This window comes from Lichenostomus cassidix, chromosome 7 (genome assembly GCF_008360975.1).
Source record: "Lichenostomus cassidix isolate B80296 chromosome 7, HeHo_3.0, whole genome shotgun sequence".
In the NCBI taxonomy this organism is placed as follows: domain Eukaryota; kingdom Metazoa; phylum Chordata; class Aves; order Passeriformes; family Meliphagidae; genus Lichenostomus; species Lichenostomus cassidix.
Window position 1 is genome coordinate 37501639 of NC_139488.1, and position 25603 is coordinate 37527241.

Here is a 25603-nt window from a genome sequence, read left to right on the forward strand (position 1 = left end):
TGTGACGTACAGTAAGTTACAGTGAATAATTCCCACTGACTAACAGAAAATTGAACTCAATAACCAATGGTTTGGTTGTCAGGTGTAAAGCGCTGCAGAGTGGTATTTACATGGACTATTGAAATTTTATCTGCTTGGGTTTTTTGTACAGTTTTCTGTGATTTAATTAAAAATAAAATAAAAAGTTCAAACTAACCACATGGTTTATTTTTGTGATTTTTTTTCTTTCTGCAGCTCTACTGAGAAGTCATTTCCTTGGAGATCCTCAGGTATTATTTTTTATGTACAATTTACTTTGAGTTCAAGTAGATTTATTTTCTTGGCAATCATTGCTTGTTTTGACACAAATGGACCATTTAGCAGCAATGCTACATATCTATTTCAAGTATCTTTTCTAAAGTATGACATTAATGTCTTCTTTGTCACACATGGGACACTTGTGTGTTCCTCAGTTACTGTAAAAGGTGCTTGAGCTTACAGGTAGTTGCCAGTACTTTTCTTGTATCTTTATGTGCCATTGCATTTCTGTGTGAGCTATGACTGTAACACAAGGCTTGTCATATATTGGGTCTTCCTTGCAATTAACTAAAATTTACTTGCGAGTCTTCCCCCTGGCAGGTAGGGAGCATGAAAAAATACTGCATGTTTTCAGCTTGAAAACTGATTTTTTTTTCTTTTTACAGATGTTCTTACTTAACTGAGAAAGTCTCCAATAAGTGAAGTTTTTTCTGAGAGTGCTTTTTCTACTTTTGTATCTCAGGATAGTGTGAACTTCCTTTCCAAAAGAACCATTTTTCTTGCACTGCTACATCTGCACCTGACTATATTGGGGGAGTGGGTAGGACTGTATTTCAAGGTGGCATTTCCATGTCTGTTGGAATAATTGCTGCTGTCCCTGACAGGTCAGAGCATGGAGCTCTGACAGATTGTGTGCATCAGTTATGATGTTTAACGGTGCGGAATCCTTCTCTGAACTCTGTGGGCTCTGGACTGATGTTGCCATGTCCAGGAGCCACCACAGAATAGGCATGGACAGTGGCCACTGCGAGTCACTTGTTGTGCTGGTTGACCATGTACTCTTGTCATGCTGGCCAAAAGTGGCCCACTGCAATCCCAGTGCAGTTGGCATTGTAGGGAGCTTGGTGAGAGTTGCATGAGCCCCGTTCTACAGAGTGTTCCTGTCCCACTCAGAACAAGGTGCTGTCTGTCCTCGGAGCTGTCCTGGCTGCTGCACAGGGACCCTGCCTACTGCTGCTTGTTCAATCATAATTACTATAATTGGGATTATTTTATATCCCCTCCCAGGGTTTTCTTGTATTTAGAGATTAGGCTCCTAAACTTGTCCATAATAGTATTTTCATGGGTTTTGTTGCTGCAGCTGAGGTGAGGCACACATTAGTTTTTTTCCTTTCTTTTAAGGCTAAAATTCTCAACAACCTGCTTGTCTTACCATTTAGCTTTTGCTGGTCATGGTGCTTTTCAGGTATTCTTTCAGCAGTGGTTTTAAACAGAAGTCAAATTTGTTTTTTTCAAATAATTGAGAAACTAGTCTTACGTATTTTTTCAATGTGAACGTTGGTTTTGTGGGTTTTGTTTGTTGGGGATTTTTTTAATCACATTTTTTCCCCTGGTTCTATAATGTCCCAATGACATTTCACAGCTGGTGTTGGTTCCTTCTGAGAGCTCTCAGGTGCTGTTCTACAGACTTATTTCCACCAATTTCATTCCATTGCTTTATTTCCTCTTCTGATTTTCCTGTAACTTGCTCACTTTTCTTCTTGACCTTCTGTTGGTTTCTTCCTTTTTCTTTCTTTCCTTCTTTCCTTATTTCATCCAGCTCATGTTTTTTTTTTATCTTCTAATGCTCTCCTCACATTTGTGTGTTTGTCTTTAGAAATCTCCTGTGCACATCCCTGCTAAGCAGTCAGCTGACATATGGCAAAAATTCTACTTCTGTTTCAATGCTGTATGCGTTAACACAAACGTAGATGTGTATTTCTCATATCTCTGTACCCAAAGTAGCCTTTCCTGCAGTAATTGCTCAGAAGTGGGCATGTTGGAAAAAAAACCTATTTATTGCTTAGAATTTCCTGATCTACATTTCATTTCCTGTTCACATTTATGTTGTGATTGTGGCATGATTGTAGGTTTTACTCCCCAAATCACCATGGATCTTTGTTTTGTAGAAGTGTCACTAGATGCTGCTTTATGAACTGTAATCTGAAAATACTGAAGTTAAAGATGGATGAAAACACTGCCTTAAATCACCTTTTTTATGACTGTAGGTAGTGGTTTATGTCAAAAGCATCAGTGGATGATAAGTTGTGACTGTAGCTGTAATTGCTTTCTGCATCGGTAGTATTAGACAGAATTTTTCACAGAAATATAAAGTGATGTTTTGCAGATGCTTATAAATAGAATATTAGATCAGCCACTTATAAAAAGGCTGTTATTTTATTCAGGGTATTCCTCCTGATTTATGGTAGCAGAGTCAGATAGAAAGACAACAATCCATTTTATTGTGCATTCTTGCCTTTGCTAAACAGCCTAAACAATCTTTGTTTTTTAGCCCTGTGAAAGCTTTTGCTTGGTGGGCAGTGTGTGAGGGAAGAGAGGTTGGGCTCAGAGCTCTGTCCTAGGAACATCTGCACTGAACAGCACAATTGGACTTTATTCTTCCTGTGTGTCTCTCCACAAACAGATTATTTGTCAGTTTGACGTTGATTTAGTATCATGTAACATCCAGTAACTGAGATAATAGAGCCCTGTATTAGATAAACAACAAGACTGAAGATGAAAGTATTGAAGCTGGATGTAATCCTAATGTAAATGTCCAAGTCCTCCAAGTGTTTTATTCTGAAGAACGTGGAACACCCACTGGTGGCTGTTACCATCTGGTGTTGAGCTGGTGCAACAGGCTGTGAAGTGAGTTCTTGCAGTGTTGCTCCTCTGCATCATTTCTAGGCATACTGATGATTAAACTAATGGCAGTTTAAAAATCTTATTAAATCTTAGTTAAATTTAGCCATAATACTCCTAGTAAATTAATTCTTGTCAAATTTTACAAGCTAGTTTTGCCCTAAGAATGTACTACTGGTAAGTAACTGCTGACTGCCTGGGATTTCTAAGATGTATTGATTTTTTTTTTTTTTAAATCTGACTAGTGTTCAAGCATTCCTCATAATAACAATCACTGAGAAACATTTTTAGTATGAATCTTCCATCATGGCTCATTGTGCCTATAGTGAGACACCAGCATTTTGTGCCTAGCCACTGGTAAACACCGGAGTATTTCTGTGCAGCAGGCATTGCTGCCCAGAGCCCACAGCTCCTGGCACTGAGCAGTCCTTGGGACTGGGATGGTGCTCCTTTGCATGTTTCCTCTGGGTTTGCCTCAGGTTCATTCATGGATTTCTGCAGCAAGAATTTATGTTTCAGGTGTTATCTTTAAACGTAGTCTCCATTGCCTACTGCTTCCTCAGGGAGGTTTAGATTGGATATTAGGAAAAATTCCTTCATGGAAAGGACTGTCCAGCTCTGGCACAGCTGCCCAGGACAGGGGTGGAGTCGCCATCCCTGGAGGGATTTAAAAGCTGTGTGGATATGGCACCTGGGGACATGGTCAGTGGTAGCCTTGGCAGTGCTGGGGAATGATTGGACTCGATGGTCTCAGAGGGCTTTTCCAGCCTAAACTGTTCTGTGGTTCTGTACTGCATCTCTGCTGCCCACATAACATGATTACAATTGAATGCTTAATATTTCTGTTAAAATAATGCTGATTCAATGTCCTCATCTTTGTATTTCTTTTCCAGACTGTTTAACTTTTTCCTTTCCTCATAGGAGCATTGCCATGTCTCCTTTGCTTTTCCTTCCTCTCCTTTCCTTTTCGCTGTCATTTGTCTGGATAGTTCAGCTGACATTCTTGGAACCAAAGTTAGCTTGATTTAAGAAGCCAATATTTAGATAGTAGCTTATGAAGCAAAAAAAAAAAAATCTAGAAATTTGCAGCAACTGCTGTTGATAGTACACAAGTGGGGATGAAATTCAGCTCAACCTTTTACATCTGGAGGTATTGATTACAGGTGTTGGTTGCTAGGACAAGGGTGGCTGTCCACTGGGCACTGCAGGGCAGTTGCACAGTGTTTCTATTCTGCAGAATATACTAGGTAATCAATTAGTTTTCCATTGAAATAGGTTGGAACATATATTTGAAAAATTGGAATTTTGGAACTACATCAAAACTTTGAGGAAACAAAGTTCTCAGGCATCTGTATTAACATTCTGTTAATTGAGTTTGGGAGATGATACCTGTCTGCTAGTAAGCTGTTTCTGCTAGGAGTAAGTCCTTCATTAGTATGTATGAGAAAATCATGATTATTAAGTTTGCAGGAAAATTGCATATGAAACACTGGATTTAACTAAACAATTTGTTCTTTCAGATCCTCCGCCCACTAGTGTAAGCAAACCCCAGGTGTCAGAGGGTGTTAACACCAATGCCTATGACATAAGGACAGAAGCAGAGCAAGGGACTCTCTACTCACCAGAGCAGACATCTCTCCATGAAAGTGAGGGTCTGTTGTGTGCATTTTAAATATTAGAATATATTTCTGTAGTGACAGTATAAAAATGTAATACAGTTATGAATGCAAAAAATAACAAACTGTGAACTTTGTGAACTTGTTCAATGATCTTATTCTTATTCTGGCTTCATATCTACAGGGTCTGTAGGTAACTCAAGAAGTTCAACACAAATGAATTCTTATTCTGACAGTGGTTACCAGGAAATAAGCAGTTTCCATAACAGCCAAAACTTGAACAAGTCAGAGATCAGACAGCAGCACTCCCTTGGTGGACCCACCAACAACCATGTGGTGGTGAGGAGCTCCCGTGCTGAAGGGCAGACGTCAGTCCAGGTACTCTGACCAGTGCGCTTCACCTCTGGCTGTGCATGGGCTCCAGTGGGGTTTAGACACAGTAGCTGTATAGCTGGGACTCCCTTTGTGTGGGCTGCAGTTAATGCTATGAAATTAGCTTTTGTTTAATACTTTCACTGGTTAAAAAGCTGGAATGGCTTGCAGCAGAGACTCATTTGCTAGGATCAGCACACATGTGATCTGGGTCATGTGAAACAAAGTAGCACTCCTGACTGCAGAGTACACTGCTATTATCATATCAAGAAAGTATCACTCACTCAAAATTCATTGTGAAATGGGAGAAAACCTCCTAGAATTTAGCGTGTATGTAAGCATAGCTCTTAAAGGAAGGGGGTGTTTGTGTTCCCATATGTTCTACAGTTTCTAGCTTTTCCCTCCTTTTTCAGTAAATGGAACGATAGACAGTAATTGTCAGAACATTTTTGGATTATACCAGAACTCTTTGTGTTACTGTTCCTGAGTTTCCAAAGTAGTTGAGTAGTGAGGATGGAAAGCATAGGTGCAGATTAATATAGCAAGCCAAATGAGAACGAGAAACAGATGGTTTTTAAATGTTGGATCATCATTTTATATACTAAGAAGCACTGGAAGAAGGAATTAGGTTTAGGGTAAAAGCCACTCTCCAGCTGCCTGTATATACCATTAAGTTGTGTGCATTTCCTGCTGACTTGTCTGTCTTACAGGAGAACAATATCCACTGTCTGACCTAAATTGTAAAACTCATAAATGTTTTTGATTTTCAACAGCCTTCAGCAAATACAGCTACCAACCGAGTCATGAGACGGGTCAGTTCGGTGCCGTCCCGAGCACAGTCTCCCTCCTACATGGTGAGCAGCGGTGTCTCCCCGTCGCGGGGCTCGCTGCGGACATCTCTGGGGAGCGGCTACGGCTCTCCCAGCGTTGCTGAGCAGAGATCCCTGGCTTCCCACGCATACTCCTCCACCACCCTGCCCGTGCAGCGGGCTGGATCTCCGTACGCTGTGCACAGACCTGCCTCCCCCTCGGCCGTGCGGCGCGTTGGCTCGCTCACCTCCCGGCAGCCAAACCCCAGTGGCAGCACTGCCCAGTACCAGACAGCAGGCAGAGTTGGCTCTCCTCTTGCCCTTACTGATGTGCAAACCAGAGTGGCTTCTCCATCCCAAACTCAGCTGGGATCCTCTTCCCCGAAGCGTTCTGGCATGACAGCAGTTCCACAGCACTTGGGAACGACACTGCAGAGGACAATTCATGAGATGGAGCAGTATGGACAGCAGTATGATATCTATGAGAGGATGATCCCCCCACGGCCAGATAGCCTCACAGGTGAGTAACAGTGCAGACATGGATAAAACTGAGCACAAACCACAGCTGTAGAAAACCCAGAATGCAGTCATGAACAGGTGGTGTGGATGAAATGTTGTAGCCCTAGGACGTAATTGCAGTGTATGTGTCAGACCAGTTGCAAATGCTGATGTCAAACACTCTGTATCGATCACAAGTTCCTCATGAATACTGGCTTTCTCTATGATTACTAATTGCTGGCCATACATTGAATTAAATCCTAGGATTTAAGTTGCTAAATTACATTCTGAGTCTTCCAGAGGCATGTCAACATTTTCAAAGATAAAGTACATTTGAATGTGTGTGCAGGATATACATAAAGTAAAACATACTAGCCTGGAACTAATTTCATGTCTAGTTTCATATTAAAATATGTAACTTAGAACCACTGAATATTAGGGTTTTTTCCACTAATACTTCTAGACTACCTCATACTTCAAATTAAATATAGGGTAACCATTTTAATACTAGCTTAAAATAGAGCTCTAAAAGGTAGAAATCTATTCATCTGCGAGGCAGTTCTTGTCAATATGCCATTACTTTACATTTTAAATTTTGTGTGGTATTGGTGTCTTCTGACCTTCATCTGAATGAACACAGACAAGGTGATTTTCCAATTAAACCATGTGTGCTTTTGAACAAATGGCAATTTCTGTTTTTCCTTTTGAACCATTCTAGTGCAGGAAACTCCAAAATGCTCTCATTCCTCAGCAAAACGTATAATGTGTCTTCTGTCTCACCTCTGTTTGCAAGACTTAATAATCTGCCAGTTTAAGGGGTTGGGAATGAGTTTGATGGAAAAGACTGTTGAGAAGTGTAAAAGCGTGCAGGCCATTTGTGGTAAAACAGCAGTCTCGTACTCTTAAAATATTAGTAAGGTGTTTCAGTATTGGTTGGGAATATCACCTTGTCTAAACAGGTGAACTGATACATCTTTACAAAGAATAGTTATTGGGATAGTGAATCAGTGATTCAGAAACAGGCACTTTAAAGTTAATACTTTTAAAGTGAAAGAAGAAATTAGCAACATGGTAGTCAAGCTGAGAGAGCATCTTATATTATAGCTGTTTGAACTGTAACTTTTCCAGGAAACTTGAAATGCTCTAACTTCCCTGTGCTTAATGTTACAAACTAAGTAAGAATTCTCAGTATTACTGAAAAAGTTTCTGCATTTTCTATTATAAATTAACTTTCATGTGCCTTTAGAGAAAGCAGCTCAGTGTAAGACCTGAAATCTGAAACTCAAACTTGTATATGATCAGTTTTCTGAAAGTTTGAATGTGGGAACAGTTTAGGGTATGGTGGCAGCCTTCAGTATAATCCAGAGCTATTCCCTGCTGTGTAGGCAGGAGGAGAGAGTGGGTATATGATCGTCTCTTCTCTTCTGTGCTTAGTGTCTCCATGTCCATGAGCTGTGTGTTCTGGGAGAATGGTAATGTTGGAGATGAGTGTCTTTCCAGGAGATGGCTTTGTCACCTGGAGGTGTGGGCCCAGCTGCCCTCTTTGCCTCTTGAAGTTCTTCTGTTCTCCCCATCTGTAGATGTGTTTTCTTAGTGATGGCCCAAAGCTTTCCTTTCAAACACTGTGGCAGAGTAGGTCTGAGATTTTGGGGAGAAAAATACTCAGATGTAGGATACATTTGGTTAGATACCACTACTCTGTTGTACTTTTGAGGTCGTTCTGTAATCTCCGTCATTTTGTCATTCTTGCATAGTTCATTTCACATTTCTATTGCTTTGGTGACTGCCAAAGCTTTAGTGCCTGCAGTGGTTATGCCAAAGTGGACAAAGTTCATTTGATATGAAATATTAATATAAAGCAAGGTGAAAAAAATTTTCATCCAGCTGCAGCATAGTTATTTATATATACTCACATCATGCACTATTTAAACCTTCATAAAGGTTTTTCTCCATGTGCTTACATCTCTGCTGCCACTATCAAGCAGATGTTTGCTCTTACTGCTACAGTCTGTTCAGTTTCAGGATTACAACCTTTAGGCTGTGCCCTCTGTCACAAAGGGATTTCTGTCAGCTTCATACTTACCCTGTCATTGCTGAATCTGTTCACTGCACATGCTAACTTAGCTTTTATTCTCTATGGTCTAGACTGTAAGCGCTACCAAAAAAATTAAGTCAGAAAACTTCAAATTGTCAGTGTATGGGCAAAACTTTTTGTCAAGAAAATGCTGCTTTGTCAGTGAGCCTTTCGGTATGGGTCATTTAATAATGGAAAAAATGTAATGAATAAATCTTTGTAACTGTAGATATAACCAACACCTTTTCTTGTATAAAGGAAGAAAGATTCAATCCTGACAGCTCTGTTGCTTTGCTGAAGATGGGTCATGTAGACATTTCCCTGTGCTTGGTTGCAGGCCTGAGGAGTTCGTACGCAAGTCAGCACAGCCAGCTGGGGCAGGAGCTGCGCTCGGCGGTGTCCCCCGACATGCACATCACCCCCATCTACGAGGGCAGGACGTTCTACAGCCCCATGTACCGCAGCCCCAACCACGGCGCCGTCGAGCTGCACCACGGCTCCCAGGCCGCCCTGTACCGCACCAGCTCCGGTGGGTGACGGCCTGGGGCGTGGAGCATAGAGAGCAGGGGGGAGACATGGAATGCCAGTGCAGAGGGAGGAACTAGAGGGTATCAATTAATGGAGACAGAAGCTAGGTTTGAAGGACTTAAAATAATCCGCAGGAACTAGAGGGCTCTTGTGATGTTTGCAGGGAATGCTTGGGGCTATATATCACTGTCAGCCTGGGGTCAGAGTGTTTTCTGTTTGATAGCACACGTGTGGGTACATCCCAGATAAGTGTATTTCATGACACACAGAATTTATTGCTTCCTCTCTTGCATTCTCTGTACATCACTCTCTTATGAATTGATTTGGTTCACGGGGTTTTTTAATTCATCAATATGGTAAAACAAGAGCTTGACACTAAAATTACCTACCGCATCTTTCACAGTAAAAATACTGGTTTACCCAACTTCTCAGGAAAGGATAATGGTAAATGCTACAGCTAAGGATTGTCTATTGAAACTGAATATTCCTCTAGTATCTCACAGAAGTGCTTCTCATGTATTATGAAGACCATAGGCTTTAGATTAGTATTAAGATTTATTTTCTGTAGAGAGAAATGTAATGCATGTTGCAGTGCAGTTTGTTCTTTAAGGCTGAGTAATAATTTGTATAGTGGTTTCCAAAAACTCTTAAAATATTAGAGTGATTTAGTTAAATAACTCTCTAGAAATATTTACAGAGAACTGTCCAATTCAGATGTCATGTTTTCACACACTTGAAAATGTCTTTTTAATATTTGCTAATGTAACTGCAATGCCAAGAGATCAGAGTGCCGAAGGAGGCACCAGTTTTTGCAATTCTCCTGCCTTCCACAGCCTAGAATAAATTGAGTTTGTCGGGATATGCCAATGAAGAAATATAACTAGAAACTTGAATTCTTTGTTTACTTGTCTACTGAATACCACTTACCTTGGAATACCAAGAGTCACCACAACAGCTCTGTTCAGTCAGGAAGATGCATGTTCTTAATCCCAAACCACTCAGCTTCATGTTTGCAATGATCACATTGCCTTAGGTCAGGGAAAATATACATGTAGTTAGGAAAAGTAAAATATCGTATAAACAATGCACATTTTTGTTTACTTGTTTTCCCTTTTTGATACAGTTGGTGCATTGATAATATGAACTTTGAAATCTCTTTGCACCCAGATTTCTGCTTGTTGGCATGGGATGCATTTCCTACTTTAAATATTTGTTGAGGGAAGCTTGGGCACAGGCCTGATCCCACCAAACCCGTCATTCTGTAACTAACCTCTCCACCTTCCATGGGACACTGAGGAATCACTCCCTGAAATCCGACGTCAGCTTCCAGCACGGAGCACAGTACTCGTTTTCAAGACTGATAGTTTTTTTGCTTGCACTGTAAAGTAGGTGTCACCCCTTCTCTTCAGCAGGCACTTGTTACCTGGTTGGTTTTGACACTGTTTTATCCTAGGCGTGGGCAACCTGCAGCGATCCTCTAGCCAGCGTAGCACCCTCACATACCAAAGAAACAACTACGGGCTCCCCACGGCGGCTGCGCTGGCAGAGCCGCTGCGGGCAGTGCCATTCCGGCTGCCCGAGCCCAGCTACGGCCACCTGCACCCTGCGCCCGACGGCGGCACCACGCGCTCGCCTTCCATCGACAGCATCCACAAGGACCCCAGGCAAGTCCTCCCTCCAAGGCTTAATGTGTTCCTTGCACACCTGTCATCCAGTTTTCCATGCTTTAATCAGTCATGACTCGTTGAAATACTAAGATCTCTACCTTTATAGCCAAAATAGTAAACACAGGCTGTTTCTTGAAGTAAGAAAAGCAGCTGTTATGCATTTTCTTATTATTACATATTCCTTTTGTGTTTGTTTTCATGGAGAAGTTATCATAGAAAACACAGATTTGATCAGATTTGACTGGATTATTGCAAATATTTTTTAGTACTCTGTAATGTTGTAGTAAGATTTCTCTTTATATGAATGGGAATCAGGGCTTGAAAATTCAAAAGTACAAACCTAATTTATTTGAATTAATTTTTCATGGGCAGCCTGCTTAAATTTCAAAACAAAGTAAGTTTAAAAATTATTTATAAGTGTGTCATTTTGAAAGTGAATACACATTTTTGCAATAATTACTAGTTTGATGCTATAAATGTCTGTGCACAGTGTGGGCCTGTAACAAGTGTAGTGTCATCATTGCCATTTACTATAGACAGCGTGTATTAAAACATTGTATTTAATCTGGGAGTATCAAAGCCCAGGCTGTGCACAGCTTGAAGCTATTTATGTGTATGTTCGATGTGGATTTGGAATTGGTGGGAATTTCAGTCCCTTAGATTGCTGGTTCACTGAGGCAGCTCATCGTGGAGGAGCTGGGTACAGCCATGCCTTGAGGGCTGTCCTAGGGACATATTGGGCACCAAGGAAACCTCAAGCAGAGATGGTGAGACTGGAGCCTCACAATGCATTCTGCTGGTCCTGTCCACAGTGGGCTCGTAGCACTGGGCAGTTACTCTAGACTGGGACTGTCCTGTCATGTCAGCAATGAAAACACTGCTTCTGTGGATTCTGTTATTCTATTTATTAGTGGAAATTGATATATTTAATATTTTTAATAGGTATTAAGAGACTGAATTAATTTCATTTAACTGAATGATACATTCATCCAAATGATGTTAATAGGATAATCTTAGCTCTAAGTAGTAAAGCTTGGAGGCTGCCTGCTCTAGTATGGTGGCAAGAAGAGTTACTTATAGCAGGGATGCTCCACATTCATAGCAAGGAACTTCAAAGAAGCTCTGACTCAGTTGTCACTGCTGATGTACCCTCTTAGCTTGTAATCTCACAGTGGAATAGTTCTTATCTTACATTTAATATGTTCCAGTTTCTGATGTGCATATCATGCTGTGGCAGGGGTCATGGAAGCGTGTTACACAGCCTCAGAGTGGGCTGTTGGGAAGCACCACTCTGGAATGAGAGTGAAATCAAATAGTTTTACTAGAAAGGCAGTTTTCCCTAGGGTTTTCCATCATTAGTATGGAAAAATAAACCTCTGAGTTGTTGAGCAGTTCAAAGTGGGCACAGAACTGAGCTTCCCCTTCATGTGATTGTGAATCCTGGGGAGACCTGACTGGCCAGGCCAGCATTAGCCTTGGAACAGCTCCCCAGCTGTATGTTCTTGGAACATACTATGCTCTTTTTTGGTTGTTTGTTTATTTTGGTTTTGATTTTTTGTTTTTTGGTTGGTTGGTTTGGAGTTTTTTTTGGTTGGTTGGTTGCTTGGTTGGGTTTTTTTTGTTTTTGTTTTTTGGGTGGTTTTCTTGATTTGTTTTGGGGGATTTTGGTTCTGGATATAGCGTCCTTTTCCAGTTGGAAGATTAAAAGATGATATCACCCATTGTTATCCCATTATACCTGGTTTTCCTTCTAGCCCTCTTACTCCAGACCAAAACTGGAATTGTTGAAAAGCCCTTAAGATGCTCCAGTACTTGTACTTAGTAAATCCCTGTAGGTTTGGGAGTAATGCCTTCTCTCCGTGTGTTGTCCCATGAAGGGAGTTTGCGTGGCGAGATCCAGAGCTGCCTGAGGTCATTCACATGCTCCAGCACCAGTTCCCGTCGGTGCAGGCAAACGCGGCTGCCTATCTGCAGCACCTCTGCTTTGGGGATAACAAAGTGAAAACAGAGGTAGGTGCTGGTTGCACTTCTCTTCCAGGGCAACAGTACCAGGAAAACTAGACCTCTTGCCTCTTCCCTTTTTTCCCATCATAACACAGTATTTGTGACCCTTTTGTGGTTTTGTGCATACCAGATGGATGCTGATGTTGAAGTACCTGAGGGTGTGTAATTACACACACACTTAGATTTTTCCTTTCATAAGAGCTGCATGGAAATTCTATGGAAATCTTTTACTTTGATATTGTGTCATTCAGCAGAACTGTAAAGTAGGTTTGCCAGAGCCTGGCTTCGTGTAACCTGTTGATGAGTGGACACTAGAACAACCAGGAGTTCTGGAGTGCTTTTGCTGGTTTTGATCACGGTGTTTTAAGGCATCGTAGGGAATGAGTGAACTGTCAGGCAAAGGAATGGAGGCCAAACCTAGAGAAACATGGAAGACACTGCTTACATCACTGTGATGTGGTGGTAGGATACATCGGAGTAAACATTGAGATTATTGTTGATATTTCTTCTTCACCTTCGAAGAGCTGCTCTTTTTGCAAGCAGCTGTTGATCTGAGGGAATTTGCCTTTTCATTTGCATCGTGTGTGTGTGTGTGTGTGTGTGTGTGTGTGTGTGTGTGTTTGTGTTACAAGTTATTTTCAATATAAATTTTATTTATGTTAATAAAATGTTGGTGCAACTTTTATGAGAAAATAGCCCAACATAATTCATTGTTGCTGAGAGGCAGGTGAAAAAGTGGTGGTGGTTTTTATGTTCTGGTGACTATCACAGTGATAATCAGCTCTCCTGATACGCCCCAAAAAGATATTCCGGGCATAGGAAATTACTTTAAAAACTGCATTGCTAGGAAACAAAACTGAAGCAATAACAATTCTCCTCTAAACACAGCAATGACCCTCAGCCTTTGCAGTGGGGTGGAGGGAGGTTCACAGGAACTTCAGTTCCATATAGCAATCAAGTCAGTAAGGTTTAGCAGCTGTTTCTTCTGGAAGTAGAATGGGAAGTACTGTTCTCATAAAAACAAAAGCCTTTTACATCTGTGCAATGAGGTGGATGAGATCAGTGGATGCTGATGGTCCTGACATTCTGCTTTCCAGGTCTGTAGGCTTGGAGGAATCAAGCACCTGGTGGATCTCCTGGATCACAGAGTCCTGGAGGTTCAGAAGAATGCCTGTGGTGCACTGAGGAACCTCGTTTATGGGAAGTCCACTGATGAGAATAAAATAGCCATGAAGAACGTGGGAGGGATACCTGCCCTTCTGCGCCTGCTGAGGAAGTCTGTCGATGCTGAGGTCAAAGAGCTGGTGACAGGTAAGCTTGGAAGGGCAAGTAGCAGAGAGCTATAATGCAGGTTGCTTTTCTGGATGCTTATCTTGGTCAGTTAAAACAGTACGGAGTGTAGAGTCATTGGGAGAAGTGAATGCTCAGGTAGTTGCACTAAAGCTCCACTTAGGGTGGATTTTCCCTGGTATGAGTCTCCTACACACACAGCAGGTCTTGGGCACGTATTTCTTTATTGATTCTGAACATTAGTTTTATTACGGCCTTTTTATAATCTCATGACAACAGTTTTATATAAGATCTTGCAGAATTCATAAGATGGATCCAAACTATGTAAATGTGTATGGTATTTAATCTGAATTATAATTAAAGATGATTACTTCAGAAAAAGACAGTCTTTTTAACACACACATTTTTAGGTTTTTAACCAGCTGCAGCACAATGGATAGTTTTGCCCTGATCCCTCCTAGTTATGGCCATGCCATCACTCTCTGTTGGGGTAGCCCAGTGCCAAATGCTTGAGCAGAATCCACAGCAGGCTGTCAGAGCTCAGGGACTGTAAAATGCTTTCTATAAATAGCAATACCAAGAAGTGGAAGAGATCCAATGATTATTTGTTTAATAATTAAGAACTCCACCTGAGTGAGAGCTGAACTAGCAAAGCACACCCCATTTGCTATGTGCCCAGATTAAGGTAATGTAAATACAGAGAATCACTATTAGTCTGCACCACTGGAATCACGACATGGAATCTCTAGGTTAAAATTGGCACTATTCATTACTGCTGTGGTTCATTCATATTTATTCATATAAAATGGATTTTCCAGTGAAACACTTCGCAATGGAGTACAATGCTTTTCAGTTTCCTGAGGATGGTCTTTCTTCCTCAGTGACTGAGTCACAGGTTCATTATTAGCATTATCAATTGCCTTTGAGAGGTAAGAGGTGGACCAGGAGTCATTGCAAGGGAAATTCATCCAGTTTGCTTTAAAATGCAGTTAGATGAAAACTTTATTATCCCAGGTAAGTGGAATTAGAATAACAAACTTCTTGCAATCTGTAAAGTTATTTTTCACATGAATTCATTTATATAAAATTAGTGAGGAATTGTTTAGACAAAAGTAATCTTTTTACCTCAAAAATTATTTGGGAAAGTGCCCTAAAGATTAACTGTGGAAGTTTGAAAAGCAAGCCTACGGGAGGAGGGTCCAATTGCGCAAACATGTTTTACAGGAATTAGAAACAGTGGGAATACTGGGGTCTATCTTTAATTAACAGTAACTGAAATGACAAGATAGAAATGCAGAGAGAGAAAGAAGTGGGAACTGGATAGAAAGGTGCATTAAAACTGCAGAAGGTGTAATTGAAGAACCACTAGGATGTGGAAGAGGGAAGCAAGTAATCTTGTTAATGGCTATAGAATATTCAGAAAATAAAATATGCTCAATCACTTTTCATAATCATTACACAAAAACAAAGCAATACTTTTTCTTTAAAAAGGTCTTTAAAGTTGGTCTTAGGAATGCATTGGAAGAGGAAAACTTCCCTGAGTTCATCCAGCTGCATCAATACAACAAAGGAGCTTGCAAGTCTTGGTCTGATGGCTCATGGTTTATGTGCCTTGGATGTAGAGCTTGCTATTTAAAAACATTTTATCCACAGTTAAATTGGGATGACATGTTTAAATTATTTTTTCATACTTGTGCCAGAGTATTTCATCCAAGAGCCACACATAGAGGTTTTTTCTGTTCTAGGTAATACTAAATATGCCTTGGAAAGTTTCTTCTATTTGAAGAAGGCAGACAGATTCCTTAAATGTTGTTTTCATTTTTATTCTTATGTTCTAATTAATTTAAATGACTGGCTAAAACTTTCGACATGGGTATTTGTGTTTGTTAAAAATTTGTGCTCCTTGTCACTTTGGAGGCCAAAATCCAGGTAAATTCTTTCTCTTATCTGAAGTAAATTCTATGAAAAAAATGTCCAGCTGTTGCTACAAATGTTTTTTTCATTGATAGCAACTGCAAATTTTCATGTGGATAAGGCTCTCAACTTAATCATGTTGCTTATTTTACTTTCCAGACTAGGATTACTCTGGGCAATGTTCACAGAAATGTGATTTTAATATAGTCATGTCTGAGACTGTTAACAGTCAGAATTTCAGACCCAAAAAGGGCAGGCAATCCCTGGGCAAACAAAAGATCACAAAAAGGCCCCCTTTTCTTTACAGCTACAGAAGTGTTTTCATGTGGCATTTTAAACTCCTGCAAAACTTACTGATTTTTGGGGGATAATTTTTTTCCTCATACAGTTGCTATTGATTTCCTCCTTCCATTAGAATTACCTGTGCTTGATAATGCTGGTTGATCTCTCCTGAGCCATGCATGTCCTTCCCCTCTGAGGTTCTTTCCTCCTGCAGGCAGTGCCAGGCCCTGGCAGGGTGTGTGGTTTTTGTGCCAGGTGTGGCAGCTCCCTCTCTCTACCTGGGCAGCATGGCAGGCAGCCAGAACCCTCAGCTGGACTGACACTCAAGTTCATGGGAGCAGGAAATAGAAACTGCTCTTCTTCCACACACAGAGGTGCTGGGACCACCAGGGATCTGCTGGGGTGGGTCAATGGCCTCAGCACTCCTCTTGCTCCGTAGCTGTTTGTGCCTGGAATGTTCACTCTTCCACAATGACTGAAGTTGCATTTAATGGCTGTTGAAAAATAACTTCTTGGAAATTCACCCTCTTTGTACAGTTTCAGACTGTCCCTTTGGACAGATGATTCCCTAACAGTTAAATATTTGTTTTTAAGTGTGCCTGCACAACCATGAGGAACCAAAGACACACTGCTGTTTCAATGAAATCCAAAATTATCCTGTAATCCCTTTCCTTAATACAGCACTGGACCAGCTCCTACCTCCTCTTTCCTTGTCTTTGAATGAAAACTTCCCAAATTAGAACTGCCTCTGCCTTCAGCATTTATTTGTAATAACCACTAAATTTGGTTCCAATTATCTTCAAATAAGCACCCCACAATAATCAGTTTTTGTGTCCTCATTTTAACCTGAAGATTGAAGGGACATAAAAAGCTTAAGGGACAGAGAGTCCTGGAGAGAGCTTTTGCCTTTACATACAATAAATCATTAGCCATTTAACCCAGCTGTCTCTATGCAAGTCTGGCTTCTGGACAGGTTTTGCTGTGGGCGCTCAGTGGAACTCCCATGATTTGCTCCCAGGATAATCCACATGGAGAAATTGTATTTGTGGAAGTTCAATGGGCTTCTTGGAGGAACTTTTTTGATAAAACCCAACACAATTTCAGAGGGTACTTTTTGTAAAATTATATATTGATTTGTAATCAGTTCCCTTTTGTTACTGAAGTCTTGCTGTACAGGAGCCGGAGTTAAGAATCATCAGTAATACTTTTAACATGGTTCTAAAATGGGTCTGTGATGGAACTGAAAGTGTCAAGAATACTTGAGCACTGTGACAGGTGCAGTATTTATTGTTGATAGATCTTTCCACTTTAGGCAGGAGTTTTGTAGTTTAATCATATCCAGAAAACTGTCTTACAAGACTGTCTTTGCAGATGCCATTTCTATGGAAGTGCCTTTTACATCCAATCTTTAGCCAGCTCTGTATAGGGCTGTATAGGGCAGTCCCTGGAATAACCAGATTCTTCACCCATGATGTTGATCAATGCATTCAAAAAATTAGCTAGGCACAGCAGAAGCACCCTGGGGAACACCTTCAGGACAGTCACAAATTCCCAGCTGGAGAGCATCTGCACCAGTTAGTCACAAGCTCTGCTGTGAGGTGTGAAGAGTTCAGTGAATCCATTGTCACATCCAGGGAATCAATGAGCGAAGTGTGTGCCACAGACAGGGACATCCCCGACAGAACAGAATAGAATAGACTATTTCAGTTGGAAGGGACCTACAAGGGTCACCTGGTCCAACTGTCTGACCTCTGCAGGGAAGTTATAGCATGTGGTTGAGGTCATTGTCCAAATGCTTCTTTGCATTTAGGAAAGTTGCATTAGTCGGGGACAGCCAAGTCAGCAACCACAGGCTTCATCCAAGCATATGCATTACCCTGGTGTGTGAGCTGAACCCCCTGTGGGACATGGTAAGAACTTCAGTTGCCTGTAAATAGAAATCAAGATAGTCAGTCAGTAAATCTCCTCATGCCTGTGTCACACCATGGGGCTTCTTATTTTCCTAAAGAGAAGAAGACAAGATGTCTCATGCAAATATTTGTCTTTCTTGTTTTTGTGTGGCTCTGTTAAAAACATTTTCTGTTCTCATAAACTTTCATTTTGTTAGCTCTTGTAACATTTGCTGTCTGGTCCCTTCATAGTTTATTTCTGAGGAAATGGGTGTTCAGGGTCCAGTCCAAGGGAAACCCGAGTGTTGGTAGCAGCTGTTGATGTTGTGGGGCTGTCAAGGAGCTGCTGCCCTCAGGTTTGCCACATGTGCTCAGCCGTGCGACTGCACAGGCAGTAAAACATTGTATGTGAGGAAAATACTTTGCATAAGATGAGTACCTGGTGGGACTTCAGATGAACTTTAAGCTGTGTTTCATGATGAAAAAGAGGTTTCAATGCTGTGTTCAGCATATTATTTGTATATATAGTCCTGCTGGTAATTTATGTCAGATTTCATACTTCTGTATCTGAGTACCATGTATGGAGACTGTGCAGGGCAGGGGACTAGGGATTTCTGCCCAAGGATAAAAGATGGATAGCAGTTCAATTCGGCTGATAGATGGATGGGAAATGCTCTGGACTTGCTGCTGTTGTTTCCAGGAAGAAAGTTTCTGTACAATTTTCACATCCCTTCTAGTATGTTCAGCTCTGCTCCTCAGTACCTGACCTCCCCAGTGTGGCTAGCACAGGCTTTTCCCATGAGAATTCTTTTTGTGTTTTATAAATAAAGATAAAGTTTGGATGTTATTAAAAACAGTGTCCCAAGATCTGGACGGTGCAGGCCTGGCCAATCAGGCCTAGGGGGAGGCTTCTGGCCGACCAATCTGGGTGACCTTTGAAAACTCTATATATATGATGAAATCAAAACAATAAAGGTCTTTCCTTCTTGCCACTGAGAACTGGTTCTTCTTTACTCTGCTAGCGGCTCAACAGCGACACCCCAGTACATGGGGCGAGGCAGCAGGAATGTCAGGGCAGGCCATCCTTATCATTGGGAAAAAAAAACCCAAAGGCATACCCTCCTCCACTGTTTATCTTGCTTTCCTCCTTTTCCGATGCTGGTTTTCCATGTTCTGCCTGCTCTAGAATCACATCACATATTTAAAGTAATGTCTTTTAAGTTGTCATTGTTGCTTCATGTTTGTTTGCCAAGTCTCTGCTGACTTTACTGCACTGGAAATGTCTTCTAAGGGGTTCTCTGGAACTTGTCTTCCTGTGATGCCGTGAAGATGACAATCATTAGAGATGCTCTGTCCACGCTGACAAACACTGTGATAGTGCCCCACTCGGGATGGAACAGCTCCTCCTTTGATGATGATCATAAAATTAAATTTCAGACTTCCCTCGTTCTGCGCAATACAACAGGATGCCTGAGGTATTTGCTCTTCTACAATACTCCCTTTTAAAGACTAATCATGTTATCCAGCAGGTCTTTCTTATGTTGTAATTTTAAAGACAAAGGAGTTGTTTTAGTCTATAAATTACAGAGTTCCACCATGTAGGCCACTTTTCCAGTTGTCATTTTTTTCCAAATAAAAAAATATGAAAATTACCAAGTTGGTCACTAAGAGTTGCTAACCAGTTACCAATCAGCTGCATAAAAACCTTCTGCAAACTGTCTAATAAACTGTTATCTGTCTGTTCTTGCACACACCACATTCCTTTGTCATTCCAACCTTCAGGAACCTGAGCTCTGCTGGGGAAGAGGCGCGAAAACAGATGAGGTCCTGTGAAGGGCTTGTCGATTCACTGCTGTATGTGATCCACACCTGCGTGAACACCTCAGATTATGACAGCAAGGTGTGTGCTGTCTCATCTACAGATATTTTAGTGCTAACCTGTGTGTCTGATCTTGGGGCTTTGTATAGCTCAGCTGAGCATGGTGATGTCCTTAGCTCAGCTGGCATCACTCCCAACCCGAGGTTACTGAGGCACAGCCAAACTCAGCTGCATAACACAGGGTCACCTCTAGTTTTCAGCAGTGCTGCAGTATTCCTTTCTTAATGAAATAGTAATAAGCTCTTATGCTTTTCATTTTCAGAATACTAAAGATTAAGCCACTATAGCAGAGACCACTATTACAAATATTGTCAGATTTGACAGAGATTGCAGTTTTCCCAGAGAAGTAGCTGAAACACAGCCCAAGGCCCAGCATTAGAGTTTGGCGCTTGTGCTCCCAGCGCCTTTTTGCCTCTACTGAACTGGTTTGGTTTGGTTTGTCTCTGTGTGAGGAAGAACTGGTGACATGTTATCTCTCTGGTTTGGTTCAGACAGTGGAGAATTGTGTGTGCACCTTGAGGAACCTTTCCTACCGCTTGGAGCTGGAGGTACCTCAGGCACGGCTGCTGGGAATCAATGAACTGGATGACTTGTTGGGAAAAGAGTCACCCAGCAAAGACTCAGAGCCAAGCTGCTGGGGGAAAAAAAAGAAAAAGAAAAAAAAAACTTCCCAGGAGGATCAGGTTTGTGTTCTCCATGTACTGCAAACACCTCAGATGGGGTTTGGTTTATGGTGGGGAAGGACGTAGCTTGACAAAAATGATCCTATGTTGAATGAAAATATAGAGGTTTTGTCTGGTTACAAATCTGCATTCCTTTCTCAGTGGGACGGAGTTGGCCCTATCCCAGGATTTTCCAAGTCTCCTAAAGGTGTGGAGATGCTCTGGCATCCATCAGTGGTGAAGCCATACCTGACGCTCCTGGCAGAGAGCTCCAACCCAGCCACTCTGGAGGGCTCTGCGGGATCTCTCCAGAACCTTTCTGCAGGCAATTGGAAGGTATGGGAATTCCTGTTCCTCCTCCTCTCATTGTACTCCAGCTGTTTTTTTGGTAGTAAGACCTTGGAATGTGTTTTGGGGGAAACATGCCATTTTCTTGTGTGGGGCTGAGCGTTCCCATGTTGTCTGTGCATTAGTGCTCATGTGCTGCAGTCGTGTTTCCACAGTGAAAAGCCTTGGCAAAGAGCAGCGGCAGCAAGAGCTGTATGGAAACTGGCCTTTATTTTAAATAAACAGAAAAAGCTTCTTCCAATGCATGTCAGGTCAAAATAATCTTCTGGCATCTTCTAGCTGTGAGTTGTGGTGGGAAGGTGCTGCTGAAATAAGACCAGGACAAATAAATTTGCCTTATTTCCATATGCTATTATTTATTTCCATGCCTTCTGGTCATTGCATACAATGTGCTACAAAAGCAGCACATGAGAACACTTTATTGTGTCGTGTATTTGTCATGGAGAAATTAATAAACACAACAAACGTTAATTGCTTCCTTTGCTTGCAGCAAGCCAGCTAAACCTTTTTCAGTTTGACCATTATAAAATTCATCTTTAAAAAAAAATCCAACAAACAAAACCCAAACCCTCTCCTCCCTTTTCAGTAATTGTCATCTATTCAGATACTTTCTCTTTTTGTAAGAGGACTGAGTGAAAAATGGCAAAGAGAAGGCCCTTTATAATCATAGAAAAGGCACACACTGAACATGTCATCTTTTATTGGAAATGACCCAAGCATGCTTGAAAATTCCAGTCTAGTCCAAGGCTGTTTCAGCTGCAACGTTGTGGATTTGTGGTGACTGAGGTTCTGTGTCAGTTCGCAGCCTACATCCGTGCTGCCGTGAGGAAGGAGAAGGGTCTGCCGATCCTCGTGGAGCTGCTGAGGATGGACAACGACAGAGTGGTGTCATCTGTGGCAACTGCATTAAGGAACATGGCATTAGATGTCCGGAACAAGGAGCTTATTGGTAGGTACAGATGGTTCTCAAGAGAGCACCAGTGCTGGGATGTCAGACCTTGCCTGGGAAGATCCGAGGAGAGATTCCACTAATGGCGAGAGCACACTTGAAGTTTGTGTGTCACATCAGTTGTGTCACAGAAATGAGTCCTTTTGACAGCAGCAGCTTTCCAGAGCAATGTTGCAGTGTTAGTTTGTTGCTGGCTACCATCCACAGATGGGAGTCACCTCAGCTCAGCCAAACCAGACAGGAAACCCTCAGTGTCAAATGGGATGGAAGCACAGCTCTGCTTCCTTGGAGCTCAGTACTCACCTACTTTGGGGGGTGCAGGTCTCTCATGTTCCCAGGGGATGGAACAGCTCTGCTGCCACTAGAGCACTGTTTTGTTTAACAGTTTTGGACAGGAAGAGAGGGAAGAAATCCTCTCCTGGTAAAATATTTCCAGGAACACACAGATGTAAAGCAGTATCTGTGTCTTTGCTGAACTTAAGTCATCAGCAGGGGTGCTTGCTAGAAAAACTTACTGTTTTTTCAATTCTAATATTTAAAACTTTAAGCATTCATCTGTGCCTTTCTTATCTAGCATTAAAAAAAGACCAAACAAAACAAACAAAAAAATTTAAAAAACAAACAAACAAAACAAAAATAACAAAAAACAACTTTCCTGCCCTGAGGTTTCTGAGTCTGTTAGTGTTGAACGTGCCTCAGCCTCAGGTTGCTGTGTCTTCAGTGAACCCTGCTAACAAGTGGTGTGATATAAAAAAGTCTCATTTTGGTTACAAAAGCATTTTCTATGTGTAGACTTGTGGGGTCAAGGATTTAACAACTGTTCATACAGAGAGGAGGATGATTATTCTCAAAAAGAGAAATGCAGGTGAACAGAACTTTCTTATCTTTTTTTGAAGCTTCTTCATCTGGGAATTCAGAGCATGTTTTCCTGCCGTGTGGGTGTTAAACACATGAGAAATGTGTAAAGAGAGAATCCTGTTCTATAACACCAGCCCTGTGCAGGTCAGACTCAGGCAGTATTCTCTTGTCAGGATGTTTTTTCCATTCCTGCTAAAACTTTTCAGTTCAGGAATGCTCCTCCACCTGCTCCCTCTCCCTCTCAAAGCTGTAACTCTGAAAGAATTTCTGGTTTCCAGAAATGGAAAGAGAAAAACACTCTGAAACAGATCATTGTATAACACATGGTGAGATATGAGGAGAGCTGTGCACTACCCCATGCTAGAAATCCTCTTTAGGAGCTTCTCTGCTGGGATTGGGGAAGGAATAATGGGCTCACAAAGTCACACTGAAGGAAATGAGAGATGAGGACTCCAACAAATCACAATATATGTTGGAACATGCAGCATGTGGCTGAGCTTGCTAAAGGGTTGGCAATGACTGGGTATTGCTGCAGACAGCATTGTGGAGATAGTTTTCCAGTGGGTTTCCTTTTGCCTTCCCTTTTGCAGAACTCCTTTTTGGATATCTTTTTTCCTCTCAGGCACATTAGGCCAATAGATAGCAAATGGCTTTGCGCAAAGCTCCTTCATTATTCACTGCTATGTACAGATACACATCTGCAATAAAATCAATTAATCATTCAATTAACAGCACAGCCCAAACAGAAAAAAACCTTGACCTTATCTTAGTTACTGTTCCTTGTGTGCACCTTATCCCTGGCATCAGTCACCAGCTGGAGCCTGATAGAGCTGAGCTCAGAGAGGTAGCAAACAAGGTGAACAGAACATCCAAAAAAAAGAATTCCCAGTTACTGTAAGGATTCCTTTAATCCTGCCGTAAATGATGCCCAGCAGTGTGCACTGCTCTGTTAATCATAATAAGTAGCCTAACATTTTTCCTTGAACAATTCTGCTTTTTCTAAATAATTCTTGTTTAAAATTGCACCTCTTTTAGTGGAAAATTCAGCTTCCCACACTTTTAAGCTAAAAATAATAAAAAAACCTCAAAAATTGATATGTGGTCTTTCTTGACTCTGTGTAAAACGTGAATCCTTGGCAGGTTTTGATACTGTGCTGCTTCTCAGTGCCTTGAGCTGTGGTTCTGTGCTGAGTCCTTCAATTTCCAATCTGAAGGAGCAAACTGTGGTTTTGACTTGGTTCTGTGGGTGTGTTTACCTGACATTTCCAGGTAAATATGCAATGCGAGACTTGGTCAATCGGCTCCCAGGAGGCAACGGGCCAAGCATCCTGTCGGATGAGACAGTGGCTGCCATCTGCTGCGCCCTGCACGAGGTCACCAGCAAGAACATGGAGAATGCCAAGGCCCTCGCTGACACCGGCGGGATAGAGAAGCTGGTCAACATAACAAAAGGAAGAGGTGACAGGCAAGTAGGCAGCAAATGTCGTACTTGAGCTGTTTGTGTCCATTTAAAATGCTTAAGAATGCAGGAAATGTTTTATGAGTGAAAAATAGATCTGCTTTTGCAGTCTGGGTCTGAGGAGCCGGCAGCTGGAATCTCACTGGGAGGGAGGAGGTGCCGGTACTGCTGTCCTCTGCAAGTGTTCTCTGTCCAAGGCTTCTAGAGGCTTTACAGCTGCTCATAGTAACCATGATCATGGGACCTGTTCAGGTTAAATGAGTAAACTGTCACCTTAAACACCTACAAGTCAACAGGGTATTTGGAGCTTTTCCAAGTAAGACTGTGGGCACCTGTGTCAGGACGTATCCCAGCAGCTGTGAATTGTACCTAGTGCAGCTCTTTGGTCAGAGGAAGGAGAACATGGCTGGGGGATCCCCTCAAATACGATTGCCAAACAAGTGCCGGCTGAGGGTAGCTGATTCTGCCCACTGTGCCAGGGCTACAGGGAGGCTGTCAGCCAAGTTTTGTGCTGGCATCATGGTTGTCTAGTGGAAATGAAACGTGTGAGCATGTGGTGGGTCAGCAGCAGGAGACCCCAGAACCCCATGGTTGTGGGATGAAGTAGAAGGAGCCCAGCCCAGGGATCCTGTGGCCGTGCTCAGCATCGCTGCTCTCCTTCACCGCAGGGCTGACACAAACCATCTCAGCAAGGCTCCTGTACAGACCAGGTGGTCACTGATCTTCCCATGGATAGTGGGATGCTGATGGTACAGTCACCCCTGTGTGCTGTTCCCAGGTTGGATCTGATGGTAAAGGAGAGGAAGGGATCTCTTCTCAGAGCCATGGGTCAGTGTGAATTAACCACACCAAATTTTTAGCAGTCTGTGGCTCACAAGGAGCTGGGCTGTTTTGAGTAGCCATAGTTCATATAGCTTTCTATGTCCAAGAGACACAGGCTCATTCCACCTGCAAGTGTGGATGCAGTGATCTGTTCTACAACCTCATTGCTCTGTGGCAACATCATGTGAAGTTGCATCTGCACTTAAATTTATGACTAATTTGTTCAGAGTCCCTTAACAAGTCTAAAATCTTGTGAGCATACTAAGAGTGTCTACTCACTGATTAACTCTATTAACTGCATTTTTTCAGTGTTTTCATTCAGAAACTATTTGGATGAATCCTCCCTGTGACAGAAAAGGCCTGTTTAACACAGATGTCAATGCTGTGGCATTTAATGTCCAGTCACTACTGCAGTACCACTTGCAGCTTACTCCATTTCTCTATGAAAAGATGCCATGGTTTTATTTTTAACAAGTTAGAGCAACTGTCATTGTCTTGCTCTTGAAAGTGGAAAAGTGTTTTCCCAACCAAAGTTTTCAGTAGTGCAGCACAGAACTGAGAACAAGGACTCACTATGAGGATGTCCGGAAGCTTTTAATAGCAGCTCGCTTTTATTTCTTATTCTCTTTCTGCAGTTACGGTTTTTGTACAGTGAGTTAAAGTCTGAACTCTCCATTTGTATGAAATGCACCAAATAGAATGTTTCTTGAAATTATTTTTAATTTTTGCAGACACTGACAAGTAGGTATTTCAACCATTCTCTC

The 25603-nt window shown here is 41.8% G+C and overlaps 1 protein-coding gene across 7 annotated transcripts in view; it reads left to right on the forward strand.

Moving 5' to 3' along the window:
• The window catches only part of PKP4 (plakophilin 4), a 76488-nt gene that overhangs the window by 45949 nt on the left and 4936 nt on the right, over positions 1-25603 (forward strand). For 4 of the 7 annotated variants that reach the window (XM_085067228.1, XM_085067229.1, XM_085067232.1 and 1 more), the window contains exons 4-17: positions 235-269; positions 4440-4571; positions 4720-4913; positions 5681-6236; positions 8626-8817; positions 10270-10484; positions 12365-12493; positions 13585-13798; positions 19154-19337; positions 19645-19762; positions 20233-20424; positions 20566-20739; positions 21550-21700; positions 23828-24023. In XM_085067228.1, coding sequence (XP_084923354.1) covers positions 235-269; positions 4440-4571; positions 4720-4913; positions 5681-6236; positions 8626-8817; positions 10270-10484; positions 12365-12493; positions 13585-13798; positions 19154-19337; positions 19645-19762; positions 20233-20424; positions 20566-20739; positions 21550-21700; positions 23828-24023 — 2682 coding nt within the window. The remainder of the gene's footprint in view (positions 1-234; positions 270-4439; positions 4572-4719; positions 4914-5680; positions 6237-8625; positions 8818-10269; positions 10485-12364; positions 12494-13584; positions 13799-19153; positions 19338-19644; positions 19763-20232; positions 20425-20565; positions 20740-21549; positions 21701-23827; positions 24024-25603) is intronic. The other 3 variants (XM_085067230.1, XM_085067231.1, XM_085067234.1) reach the window with 1 other exon arrangement.